The sequence below is a fragment of the Salvelinus alpinus genome, chromosome 16, assembly GCF_045679555.1.
Source record: "Salvelinus alpinus chromosome 16, SLU_Salpinus.1, whole genome shotgun sequence".
In the NCBI taxonomy this organism is placed as follows: Eukaryota; Metazoa; Chordata; class Actinopteri; order Salmoniformes; family Salmonidae; genus Salvelinus; species Salvelinus alpinus.
In genome coordinates, this window is record NC_092101.1 from 17,499,650 (window position 1) to 17,512,179 (window position 12,530).

The window sequence follows — 12,530 nt, forward strand, 5'->3', positions numbered from 1 at the left end:
ACCAGGTAGGCTAGTTGAGAACAAGTTCTCATTTACAACTGCGACCTGGCCAAGCTAAAGCTGGAGGGTATGACAAAACATTTATTTTTACTGCTCTAATTATGTTGGTAACCAGTTTATAATAGCAATAAGCACCTCGGTGTTCGCGTTGCGTCGTGCGTAAGAACAGCCCATAGCCATGGTATATTGGCCATATACCACGCCCCCTCGTGCCTTTTGCTTAATTACACCATGGCATTGTTGAATACTAGTTTCTGATTGGCTTGAAGGACATTCTAGAGCGTGCATTATTTCCCTATAAAGAACAGTATATCAGCATGGTAGAATTCAATGGCTTTACTTCATTCTTACATGTTTGGTCAAAGATTTTTTACAACTAAAGCTCATTGACCTATCTGTGGTTTGGTTAGCTAAACTAGCGAGTCTGTTTGTTTGGTTACCACGGCAACTACTGTAGCTATCTATTAAACTTGCTAGCTACTTCAGTAGATGTTGAACACATCCCTAGTGGCAAATGTGTTACATTATAGCCAAGGAATAATCAACTCACGGCTCTATGCGTTCTTTGGAAAATAATGAAACCCCGTGGAAGGTGAGTTCCACTCTGCTAACACGTCGTGGAACACACCTTCCACGTCGTTCATTATTTTCACATAGAACGCATAGCCCCTCGTTGATTATCCCTTACATAATGTTAACTGGTAGAGATAAAGTAGCAAATGTGTTGTAAGAAAGTAGTGTAGGGTTTCATTACCATGCTACAAAAAATGCATCATATTAATTTACTGCACCTCAGTTTGGTATGAGCCTTGAGGTCTTATCTCAGTGTGTACATAAGGCCTACCTGTGTATTGCTGTACTCCGGTGAAGGCTTGCTGGAGGGTGTCTGCGGCGGTGGGGCTCTGGGTGGAGTAGGACGGCAGGCCGTTGCTGTACATGGTCTCCACGGCGGGATGTCCGTTGGGCTGATGGTGGGGGATGCCCGTGAAGCCGTTGACGATGGGAGTGACGATGCTGGGAGTGGTGATGTTGGCTGGTGGAGAGCTAAGGCCTGCCGAGACAAGGACATTTCTACTTTTACAGACTATCGAACACACACACACACACACACACAAACACACACACACACACACACTTTTGCTCGCTACACATCCTCTCCATCACAAGGACAGGATTCCTACACGAAACTGTCACATAGCAGGCGCTGGTGGTGACACATCCCGCTGGATCACTGGGAAGTCAACCTGTGAAAAATGAGCCTGTCTGTAGTGTTTGTGCGATAGCCTGCTGGCTCCGAGTGCGAGCGGGATGATGAAACCACTATGCAACTCCAGTAAGATTCTGACGAGATAGGGGAGATTACAGTGAAACATTTACTCAGTGTGGACGCGGGTAGCCTACTCTCTTTATATATCATGAAAAAGATCAGATAGCTTGGCACACCATGAGCAGCACACACACACACACACACACACACACACACACACACACACACACACACACACACACACACACACACACACACACACACACACACACACACACACACGGTTGCAGGATGTTTCACGGTTAGAATAGAATTGGATGCTCCTCTCGTTCGATGAATTTTAAACCAGCCTCTTGTTGAAAGTGTGCAATCTTGGGCGGAATGTGAATGAGTCCATTTGAGGAGGATCTCACTATGGATGATGGCTACTTTGAAAGGCTGCTCCGTGGTAGAGCATCAGCCCTCGCTGAGAAACGGGCCCCCTGGGGACCACCTTTCAGTCTGGAGCCAAGACGGGATTGGACAGAAAGGCCTGTTGTCACGGAAACCCTCAGGCATGCCATCATAGCAATTTGTCCGCCTCGGTAAAGAGCCCCTAAAGAAAAGTCCACATAGGGATGGATACATACGGTGGGTATGCTATGCTGCATGGCTGGGAGTAATGCTAATGCCTTGGTAAATAGGCTGTGGCTCACACACAGAAAAACCTGCACAGAGCCATGTCAGCCTGAGACTACCCACGCACTCGGAGCACAGTTTAAGCAGTGGGGAGCCTGACACTCATGCAGCCAACCGCTGTGACCAGGGGAATTGCCCGGGTCCCGGCGAGAGCTGTTGTGTCTTTTGCACCATTTCCTTTTTTTAAGCTCCCTGCATTTTGCTTGTTTCCTGCAGAACTGTGATGAATTAGACTGCAGCTCTGGCCCATTCTCTGGCGGGGCCCAGGAGACTGCTGCTCCCCGTTCTGAGGGTTCAGACAGCCAGTCTGGCCGACCACACGCACTCTATTGTACCGCGCCATAATGCAGCCTCTCCATCATCAGGGAAATTCATTTTCCAAGGCTTAGCAGTGGGCCGCGGCCGCCGTGTGCTTCAGGGTCAGCAGGCAGAGGCAGCGCACGTGTGATAAGAGCCCAGAGAAAGGAGATTCTAAAAGTCACAGGGTGGGAGATGATGCTTGTTGGGGACGTTTGGTGCCAGAGAGAGCCCAGTGGATCATGGAGGAGACACAGCTGCAGGGAGTCATGTCCAAGTGTAATGTGAGCGACTACAGCTTCAAACTAGAAAAATAGTATTTATGGTTGTAAAATAATAGTAGTAGTAGTAGTAATTGCAGTAGTAGTACTGGTAGTAATAGTGGTTTCATAGGCTATGGGTTAGTTATAGTGACATATTTTGGGGTGGTTTGTAGCTGTATAGTGGGTTATAGTGGGCTAGTTTAGTAGGCTAGAGTGAATACTATATCATCATAAGCCATAGAATGAATTACTATGATCAGGGCATCCTTGGGAATGAGACCCTGGTATCAATGGGTTTTCCCTAAATAATAATAATAATAATAATAATAGTATAATAAAAGTATTTTTAACCTCTCAAAATGAATGGGGATACATTCTGAAAGTGTTGTAGCAATGATTTCAGTTTAGAATGTTGAAGCCTGCGTTCCACCATTGAAATGAATGGGGATACAACAAGCTTTATAGTTTTTGAAGTAGAAACGGAAGCAAAAAGCTGTGTTGAAGCCATCTAAATTGAGTCAGTTTGTGGTGTATCCAAATTTTGCCTTTGAAATCTATGGAGCTTTAATGCACATCTTAAACGGTTATAGTTCAAAAAGTATACATGGTATCAAAAAGCTGTACACAAGCACACTATTATAGACCAGTCTGCACATTTTTGTTTGAATGGCGTTTCTAGCTTAAACGGTTGAAGAATAGTTGCGACCAGAATTTTTCCCATTCAAGTCTATGGCACCTGAAATGCATTGAGATGTATGATTTATTTGAAGCATCAGTGCCAGTCTGCATGTTTTAAAGTTATTTTGGTGTTGGTAGCTTTAACGGTTTTGGCCTTACAGGTGGCAATGGGAGGCGAATAATAATAATAATAATTATTATTATTATTAAGTATTAACCGTTTCTAAAGTTGTGCTTTGCTTTCAGCAAGCACACTTAATAATTAATGCTACTCAGCTCTGAGGGAGAGAAGAGGCCGAAACTGCTGAAAAACTTGTGTGTAGATACAGTACCTATCGAAGGCATAAGTGGATTACGAAGAATACACTGAGAATCTGATTTCATTTTCCTGCATATTACTTTCCACACAACCATACCATTCCATGAACTACCGTTACTGCTCAAATATTATGTTCTTAAACATGAGCAGACCTCAACAAATGTATTTCTAGCTAGAGTAGGAAAAATATTGTACTCCATACGGTGCCATACATAACAAGACATTTAATTTTATACTCCAGTGGACATATAGCCTCGCATTGTGAAAATCATATTCATAGCGTGTTTACAATGCACACACGAGCATGTGCCTGTTTACATATGCCTGTTTACTGAATGCATTGTCCCATAATAATGACATGTTGTTTTGCTTTCCAGAATGGGTAAATAGGATACTACGGGTCAAGAGATTGCTTATATTTCACAACTCGGTCTTACCTGTCAGCTTTCTAAGGTTATTATACCATGAAGTGAGTCTACTACATATTCCACTTGGTTTTATGTTATGAAAGCATAATTACATTTACATTATTACCGTCTGTTCTTTGGGAAAATTGTTGTGATTGCACTGAGAAAGAAGCATACGAGTATTTATTATACAAATTATACATTCAAATCAACAAGGAGCACTGGACCCATTTTGGAGAGCAGGACAGTCAATATGAACACAAGGACTGTCTCTCAGCGAAGCAAGAAATAAGCATTCATAACAGATGTTTTCATTTATTGATTCAAAAACTAGGTGCATTCGTACTCGGAGGGCAAACTGCACTCAAACTGTTCTGGTTGTTCAAACGTTAATGAAGAAAGGTCTAAAATGTTATAAAGGGTGTAGATTAACATTCCAAGAGAACTACTAATGCTACTGAAAATTAATTTTTGTCATTAAAAGGTGTTATCCATGTTAATGTGGTAAAGTCCGTCCTTAAAAAGTCCAAAATGGAGTTCTATTAGATGATGCTGAGAATATGGTACATATTCTATAAAATGTGATTCGATATAGTGGTCTGTACACACCAACCCTGATAGGATGAATGTGGCTTGTGCCAAATGGGGTATTCTGTCTGAGCTGGTATCCCATGGCTAACGTGACACACAGCTCCCCAAGGTGAGGCCGCCCTGAGCCCAGGCAGGCAGGCGTTCCCACTGAGGCGTGGTGCTGCTCAGAGCCCTTCAGGGGGTCACAAACACTATGTCAAACAGCTCATTTGCTTCAACTGTGGCATTAGTCACTCTGGAATTGTCCTGCATCATGTTTTTGACCCCAATCCAAACCTACTTCCATCAATGACACAATCAGGGCTGAATTGAGAATTGAATGGGAGTGTGGTTAGGCAGGGCCCTATACGTATGTAATGGATGTATTCAGCCCATGTAGAGCAGCGCTCTGGAACGTAACATTATGTGATTTTGATTACACACTTCCTGGTCATGTGATCGACCTAACAAAGGACTGCCGTTCCCCTCCCCATATCTATCCCCCTGGGATCGGCATTTTCTTTACTTTCTTTTTTGTTTCTCTTGAAGCTCAGGAAGTGCACCTGCTGAACATTATTGTCAAAAAGCATCATCATGCATCATTGTAAGGATACATGCTCTAATCAAGTCAACCATCTGGCAGGCTGCTTATACGCCATCAAGCTGAAATGCTTTACATCTGTTGATCAAATGGGTGTTTCATTGTTTTCAGAAAGCACCCCTTAACATTTCTGGCGCTTAACTTTTTCTGCTGTGGTGCACAAGCTTTATGTTGTGATAGGCAGGCGTGCGCAGAGGTGATTCAGATCATTAAAAGAGAGGGTAATGCACCACGTTTACCTCAAGATCAGCCAGGCTTTGAATGGTCATTTTTACGACACTGTTTGTAATTTATGCTAATTCAGGCCCTGCATTGTGGGACTTAGCGAGGCGCCTGTCATCATCCAATGGACTTCTTCGGGTTATTAAGGAGATTTAGGCTAAGGTTATGAACATAGAGGCTAAAACTTTTCTATATTTGATGTCTAAGCCGCATATTTGGCACTGCTGAATTTTTTGACATATCTAAGTATAGTGGCAATGCATTGTGTCAAGATATGGAGAGTCGATGAGACAACTTTGTGGGCCAGCATCAGTAAAGAACATGAAAGCATGTCTCTAACATTACAATTAATTATTCCACTTATTCACTGCATGAGTCTCAAAGTCTCTAAGTGGCTCTCAGCCCCCTTAAACAGACAGCCTTGCCAGTAATGTTATGTGCTCCTTCAATGAACTTTAAATAAGTCATGGCACCAGTCGACATGTGAAAGGGGAGGCTGCTGCATACATACACCAGTCTGCTGCCTATCAGCACAGACTCCAATGAATGGAATCAAAATTCCTTTCATATTTATTGTAGTCCTTGGAAATTCTCTCTCTTGCAGTGATTAATAATGCATTGGATTCAATAATAAAAGTAATCAGCAGACTGTAGCTTACACAGAAGCGTGTCAAATGCTAGACATATTTCAGCGCTTCTCGGATTTCTGAGAGGGAACACACACCATGGTGAGCTCTTTTCAATACCAGAGGCCAGTTCATTAAGCTCCTTGCATTGCAGATTGATAAGCCATTGATTCCAACCCCCTGCAAAAGCCTATTTTTCTTATGATTATAACATAGTGGATTGCTCTCTTGAACAAGGTGGTGCAGTATTATGAAGCCCTTTGAAAAGGTTAAATGTATATGAAATGAATATCTGATATGGCTCAGTATTGATTATGCACTTATGTATATTTCAAATCAGTATTATGTATTTGTTGCATACATAGTCCATACAATATGTGCATATGAAGTGCATGTGGTGATCCTGTCTCTTGGTCTTTCAACACAGTAGTACTATACTGCAGTCACGCTTCAGTATAAATACTGAACACAACACATACAATGCAGTGGAATTCTGTTCTGTATTACCAACAAAGAAGAAGCACCGCAGCTAAACTTTTAATCACTGTCTTTGATTGATTACCTGTGTAAAAAAAAGTGCCCACTTTGCATAAAAAAATGTCACTGTAAATATTTGACAAATAGCTCCTCTCCAGCCTCCACCACTACAACGCTTAACTTAGTGCATATATACAGTACACAGCATGTGCATATTGGCATGTTCCATCAGATATACATACATGCATTCAGTCATGAGAGAGAGAGAGAGATGGTCACTGACTGAACCGATTCTAACCTGTGATATAGATTTTCAGAGTAGAACGTAAAGGTGCTTTAAAATGGGTCATGTCAGACAGATGCGTAATCTTGACTGTTGATTCCCTCACAGCTATACAGTTATAATGTTATACAGTTACCAAACTCACTATACTGCAATGTCAGGGGAAATATACAAATAAACATAACAAAGACTTGTATTATTCATTTTGATGCATGCTTTGTGAGAGAGGATCTCGTGGGTTCCTCAGTTTCACAAAAAATGAAATATTGCTGAATAAGCAAATGTTATGCGGTAGCTATCTCAAAGTCCTCTGCTGCGCTCCCTGTAATGTGTCTGTATAGAATGATGGGGCCGTTTGTAATGGAAAACTGAGGGAAGTGCATGCAGATCCTGTGTAAGTGTTTCAAAGCACAAGGTCAAAAGACGGAGGAGAAATTAGTGCCTGTACCTGTAAACGTATCTATTATGCTCCCGATTCGATTTACCGCACCAAAATATATCTGCATACACAACATAAATATGCAAATCACATCAAATGTATTTTTCTTTTCATTTTTCTCCAACGGAATAATTTTGGATTATCAGTAGGCAGGCACTGCATTTCCTCTTTTCTCTTGGCCTTGCTGCAGTCTGAGTTCTCTCTTCCCTCTTCCTCCCCCCATCTCCCAAACTCCACCCACACACATAAACACACACACACTTACACCCACTCACCCAAAGGGAATGAAACGCATTGCTTACCCAGTGCCTGATGGAACTCCCCAGACACCGAGGTCATGGAGTTGGGTGGGAGGCCGTTGATGCTGAGTGCCCCCATCTGGTGGAGTTGGGTGGCGGGGAAGGCCATGCTGGGCGTCAGGTAGCCCCCGTGGCTCGCTGCCATGATGGCTGCCTGCTGCTGCATGAGCTGGGGGAACAGGAGGGAGGGAGAGAGAGGGAGAGAGGTTAGTATAGAGGGAGGGAGAAGAGAGGGAAATGAGGGATGGGTGGTGAGCGAGAATTAGAATAAAGCGAGAGATGAGAGAGAGAGAAAAGGGACTGAAGAAAGGATGAGGAAGAGACGGAGCGAGAGAGAGAGGTGGGGGGAGAGGGAGAGAGAGGAGCACAGGAAAGTTATAGAGGGAGGTATAGATGGGGTTGATGGATGTAGTGGATGGAAAGTAGAGCGGAATAAAAGAAAGGAAGGGGGGGGGGGAAGTCTGTCAACCTATGTTTAGTGAATCTGTCTAGCCTCACAGTCGGAGGGCTGTCAGCAGCTGTAGGAATCTTTCAATAGCTGTCTGTTGGGCTCATTCAAATCAACGGATTGACATGTGCACATTATTCCTGTCTCTAGGGACCTGGGAAAGTTCAGAGGCAGAATTGAATTGCATTTATCTTCCTTTGTCAAACTTCTCTGTGTGTCCCTCTCTGGTTGTGTAAGGTAAAGTGGAGGGGCAGTGACATCTCTGTGGCTCCGCTTGCTGGGCTCTTTTTAACTTGCTGCGGTGCCACTGGCGTGTCACAAGCAGCAACCTGTAATGACAGTCCATTTACACTGGACACAGTGATAAAGAACTAGGCTGACACCACTTAGCACGAACACACAGATAAACCTATTCTCTATCTAGTACTGCCTAGAATATACCCACACACGTCTAGTATTTCTGCCCTCCGTCTCAGATACTGAGGGCCTAATTCCAGAGAAAATCCATCATTGTACGAAGGTGTTTACAACCTCTGGACCAGTGGGTTTATCTGGGAAATCAATGTTATTTTGTAGGGCATCTATTTCATGATAAGGAATGCAGGTATGTGGAGGAAAAACATGGACACAATCGGACAATCCCATTCCCGTTTAATATCCCACAGCGCCCTCCGTCCTGTTGAAAAAGTGGATTGGCACCCCCAGTCTGACTCAGCTAAGCAGAAATCAAATGCCTTCGCCACTAGCTAGCTCTGATGTTAATGACGATATTGTGCGGCTGAAGCAGAAGATGCCACTCTTCCTGTATTTGCATGGAGTCCCTGGATAGGAAAAGCCAATTATTTTCCCTCAATGCCCCTGTCAGGTAACCTAAAAGCGGCTGTCCTGCCACAAAACGGGCGCCGCTGGCACCTCATCCATTAGCCACATGCCTTACCACCACTATCTATTAACTCCTTTTGTCATTTGCATAATTTTATCAACATGACAAATGGGGATCATCCATTTTGCTCGGAATAAGATAAATTGAGCTTTTAGGGGTTTGGAAAAAGGGGCGGCAAGGAGAACTAAAAAGCACGACCAAGAAAACAAACAATGAGAAGAAGTCAATGTGAGAGCTGTGGTTGGTGTGGGATAGAGATGGTGTTAATGCCCTCATTAAGTTTAGACTGGGGTCGGAGGTTTGGGGTAAAAGGCCTCTGATCTGATTGGCCCCTGTATCAGAGCATACTGTCACACAAGTCAGTGGCTTTTGTCCCCCTCTCAGGATCTTCTGCCTGCTTTCAATAGGAGTTGGGGACTTGGGCTTACTCTAATAACCTTGCAACCCATTTGCCAGTGGCCTATACAAGTTGATGGAAGCTGCAGCAGGCCTAGATGGTAGAATAACAGACTGAGGCAGAAGGTCTCCGTATAGCTGTGACTTTACATGCATAGATAATGCAGTCCTTCATGCCAGCTGCCAGATTGTCATGGATAACAACATGGCATTCAGTGATGCTTTTTCAGAATTAAAATGCAGCAAATTGGAAGCTGAAGCATGTAATTATGTTGGAATGAAGTGGGTAATACAAACTGGCTCTGATAAAAAGCCTCTGTCCACCAACTGGAAGTGTTGACAGAGATATTCAGTCATTTTCTACTATTCATGTGTTTTTCTTTTTTCTAAGACTTTCATCCATATTCAAAAGCCATTGCTACAGTATATTTCTTCTTATTTATCCTTGGCAGTAGATAGCAGAATGTCTGTGGCAGACAAAGAGCTAAATTGCATTGAACTGAATCTTCATCATCATGGCCATAACCTTTTCTCGCTCTGAAATGGAAAGAAAAGAAACGAAGGGAGAAGAAAAGAAGCAGGGAAAAAGTTGCCCGTGCTACAGCATCCATTTAGTGTCAGGCATCTGCTTCTTTATTGCAACCTGATGGCATTATTCTCCCCTGGTGCCAGCAGGCAATCACCTCTATCACATGGCAATTATCTCTATAGCACTGCTCTGTGACTCGCTGACTCTCAGCACTGTCACATGTGACCCTTCCAGCCAGTCCTGAACGGGCACCGAGGAGGAGGAGAAGATTGGGGGAGCGAGGGAGGGGGGGGGAAATGGAGCGAGTGAAAGAGAAGACCCCAGTTATTGAGGTCCTGGACCTGCAGATTGCCTGAAACTGCAGACTGGTGTGCACTCCAGCAGAGAGAACCTGAAGACAATAGAGTCCACTCCAATTGCCTGGCCTGAGCTTAAGGGCTTCATTTGTTACCATCATGCTATGGTGTGTTTCCTTAGTGGGGTTTTAATAGGGTTTGTTTCATGTTTCATCATTTTGGTGTGTGTGTTGATTAAGATTTGGTCAGTTGGTATGGGAGGGTGTCCCACTTATAAGGTCCTTTTCTAGGAAATGTCAAGATCCGTACAGTAGCCTTACCTAAATAACAATTTTCTCTCTTATTATATTTGTGACCTTTAATGAATGCATAATATAACACATCCTCCTCGTTATTGGCTGTGCATAGTTCCTGCTTGTGCAATGCAATCGCTCAAGGTGTTGGTAAGGTACAGTAGAGGCAAATCATTTCAATATCACTTGTAATCTCTTCTCTATTATGATATAGCTGAATTTATTGTAAAACACTTTAGATTTGATAGTTTCCTGATTTGGGTTGGGTTTGGTTGCGTTGAATAGGATCAATTATATCCTGTATATTCTGACTAGTTCCAACAGGGGGCGATGTTTGTCGATGTGAGGAGTACACTCACCATGCACCTCCTGTATATCCACCCACACACACAACTTCACCATTAGCTCACTGTTAAAACTACTGTTTTCTTAAACCATTCATTTTTATCCGATTCAATCTAATACACATTCTTTGGTGATGTTGTGCCTCTAGTGTCGCACACCTTCAAGCCTTCCATTCCCACACTGAAATGGCGTGTAGCATTTCAGAAACAGCAAGCTGAAATGGCTGTTCTCAGGAATATACACATGGCTTGAGATGAGAGAAGTGTGACACAAATCAAATTGTGTACAAACATGCTCCATGTGTATTGACAGGCAACAGTTGACAGGAAATAATGGGTAGCTGCTTTATCGTGTTTTTACACTGCTTCTTTACAACAACTATTATCAGCCATTTGGAATGGTTTGGGAATAGCTTCCTCTCTCCTTGTGTCTCGTGAAATCACGTTTGCAAATGGGATGTTGTCTGTCAGAACAGTGCTGTGTCTATCTTGAAAACGGCACATTTCTCATTTTTGTCAGTGTTGTACCCCTACAATTTGTGTTCACAATCCCCCCCCTCTCTCCTGGATTGACTAAAATCCAATTTACGGGCTGTCAGCTCAACTCTATAATCCTATCCACTGCTGTATTTGTGAAGTAGCTCTTTGAATTTGCCATTTACTGTACTGTGGATATATACCGTCCCTGTAGATGTCTGTATTCCATACCCTGCAAGCTATATATACACTGGTAAACATATGGATGGAGGAGTACATATCAGTGGAGGCTGCTGAAGGGAAGACAGCTCAAAATTATGCTTGGAATGGCATTAATGGAATGGTATCAAACACATGAAACGTGGTTTCCATGTGGTTGATACCATTCCACTGACTCCGTTCCAGCCATTATTATGAGCCGTCCTCCACTCAGCAGCCTCCGCTGGTACATATAAAGAGGCTTTTGAGATAGTCATTCTGTGTCATTGCGGGTTTTGTTCTTGGGGAGGGTATAATAGTTTTTCATAGAGTAAAAAAACATTTAAGGTGTATCACTCTGTTGCAGTTAATTCCAACCCAATAGAGAGCAAAGGCTGTCACATGCTGCAATAAGCATCTAAGTTTCTGTGTCTGGTATTCAATCAAAACTGCATTAGTGGAAACCTAACACTGAAGAAAAATGACATTGTTCCTGTGCCAAATGAAAGTACATTACAAGTAATGGAATTCATTAGATATAATGTATATAGTGGAATAAAACAAAACTAGCTGTAGGCTATACATTCATTACAACATACCTGAGGGTTGAAATTATCTCATAATAGAACGTTGTACAACCTCAAAGCATTACAATATACAGTATGATTCATATCTCATGGAGAATTTCACTTACAATGGTATCAGTCACTGTAGTCTTGAAAAAATATAATTTGACCAATTGTATACATAAATGCCACAATTTTTTAAAACTTCCAATAACTATAACTAATAATGACTGTAAATGAATAACTCATATCTAATAACTAACTATAATGATCAAATATCTATAACATGACTAGAAACTACCATTCACAAAACTTTAGCAATGGATTGGCATGTACCCACCTCATTGTCATGCTGCAGCAGTGCCTGGAAAAACAAGACACATGTTGTTGTGTGGCATAGAGTTGGTGACAGAGTGTGTAGCTGTCTGTGTGTTGTCTGAATGCGTAGTGTAGTGTGTGTGACGGGGTGCGTGGGGCTCTGCCACAGTAAATAAGAGTCATGGCCAACCTGAGCAGGACACAATGCTCTCCCAGCAGACCACCACCACCTCCACCACTCCTGAAACATTAGCATTTCTTCACATTTCCTGGGGATGGGCTGCATTTCATGAATTGTAATGAAGGCAGGAGTTTTACTGGAGAGAGGACAGAGATGGCCTCGCAATTACTCTGGG

The 12,530-nt window shown here is 42.8% G+C and overlaps 1 protein-coding gene across 11 annotated transcripts in view; it reads right to left on the bottom strand.

The window, feature by feature from the left end:
* Positions 1–12,530, bottom strand: part of celf5a (cugbp, Elav-like family member 5a) — a 239,500-nt gene that overhangs the window by 11,711 nt on the left and 215,259 nt on the right. For 6 of the 11 annotated variants that reach the window (XM_071345084.1, XM_071345083.1, XM_071345086.1 and 3 more), the window contains exons 7-8: positions 7,430–7,595; positions 845–1,051 (exon numbers count right to left, since the gene is read on the bottom strand). In XM_071345084.1, coding sequence (XP_071201185.1) covers positions 845–1,051; positions 7,430–7,595 — 373 coding nt within the window. Of the gene's footprint in view, positions 1–844; positions 1,052–7,429; positions 7,596–12,196; positions 12,221–12,530 lie in introns of all 11 variants that reach the window. The other 5 variants (XM_071345081.1, XM_071345076.1, XM_071345079.1 and 2 more) reach the window with 1 other exon arrangement.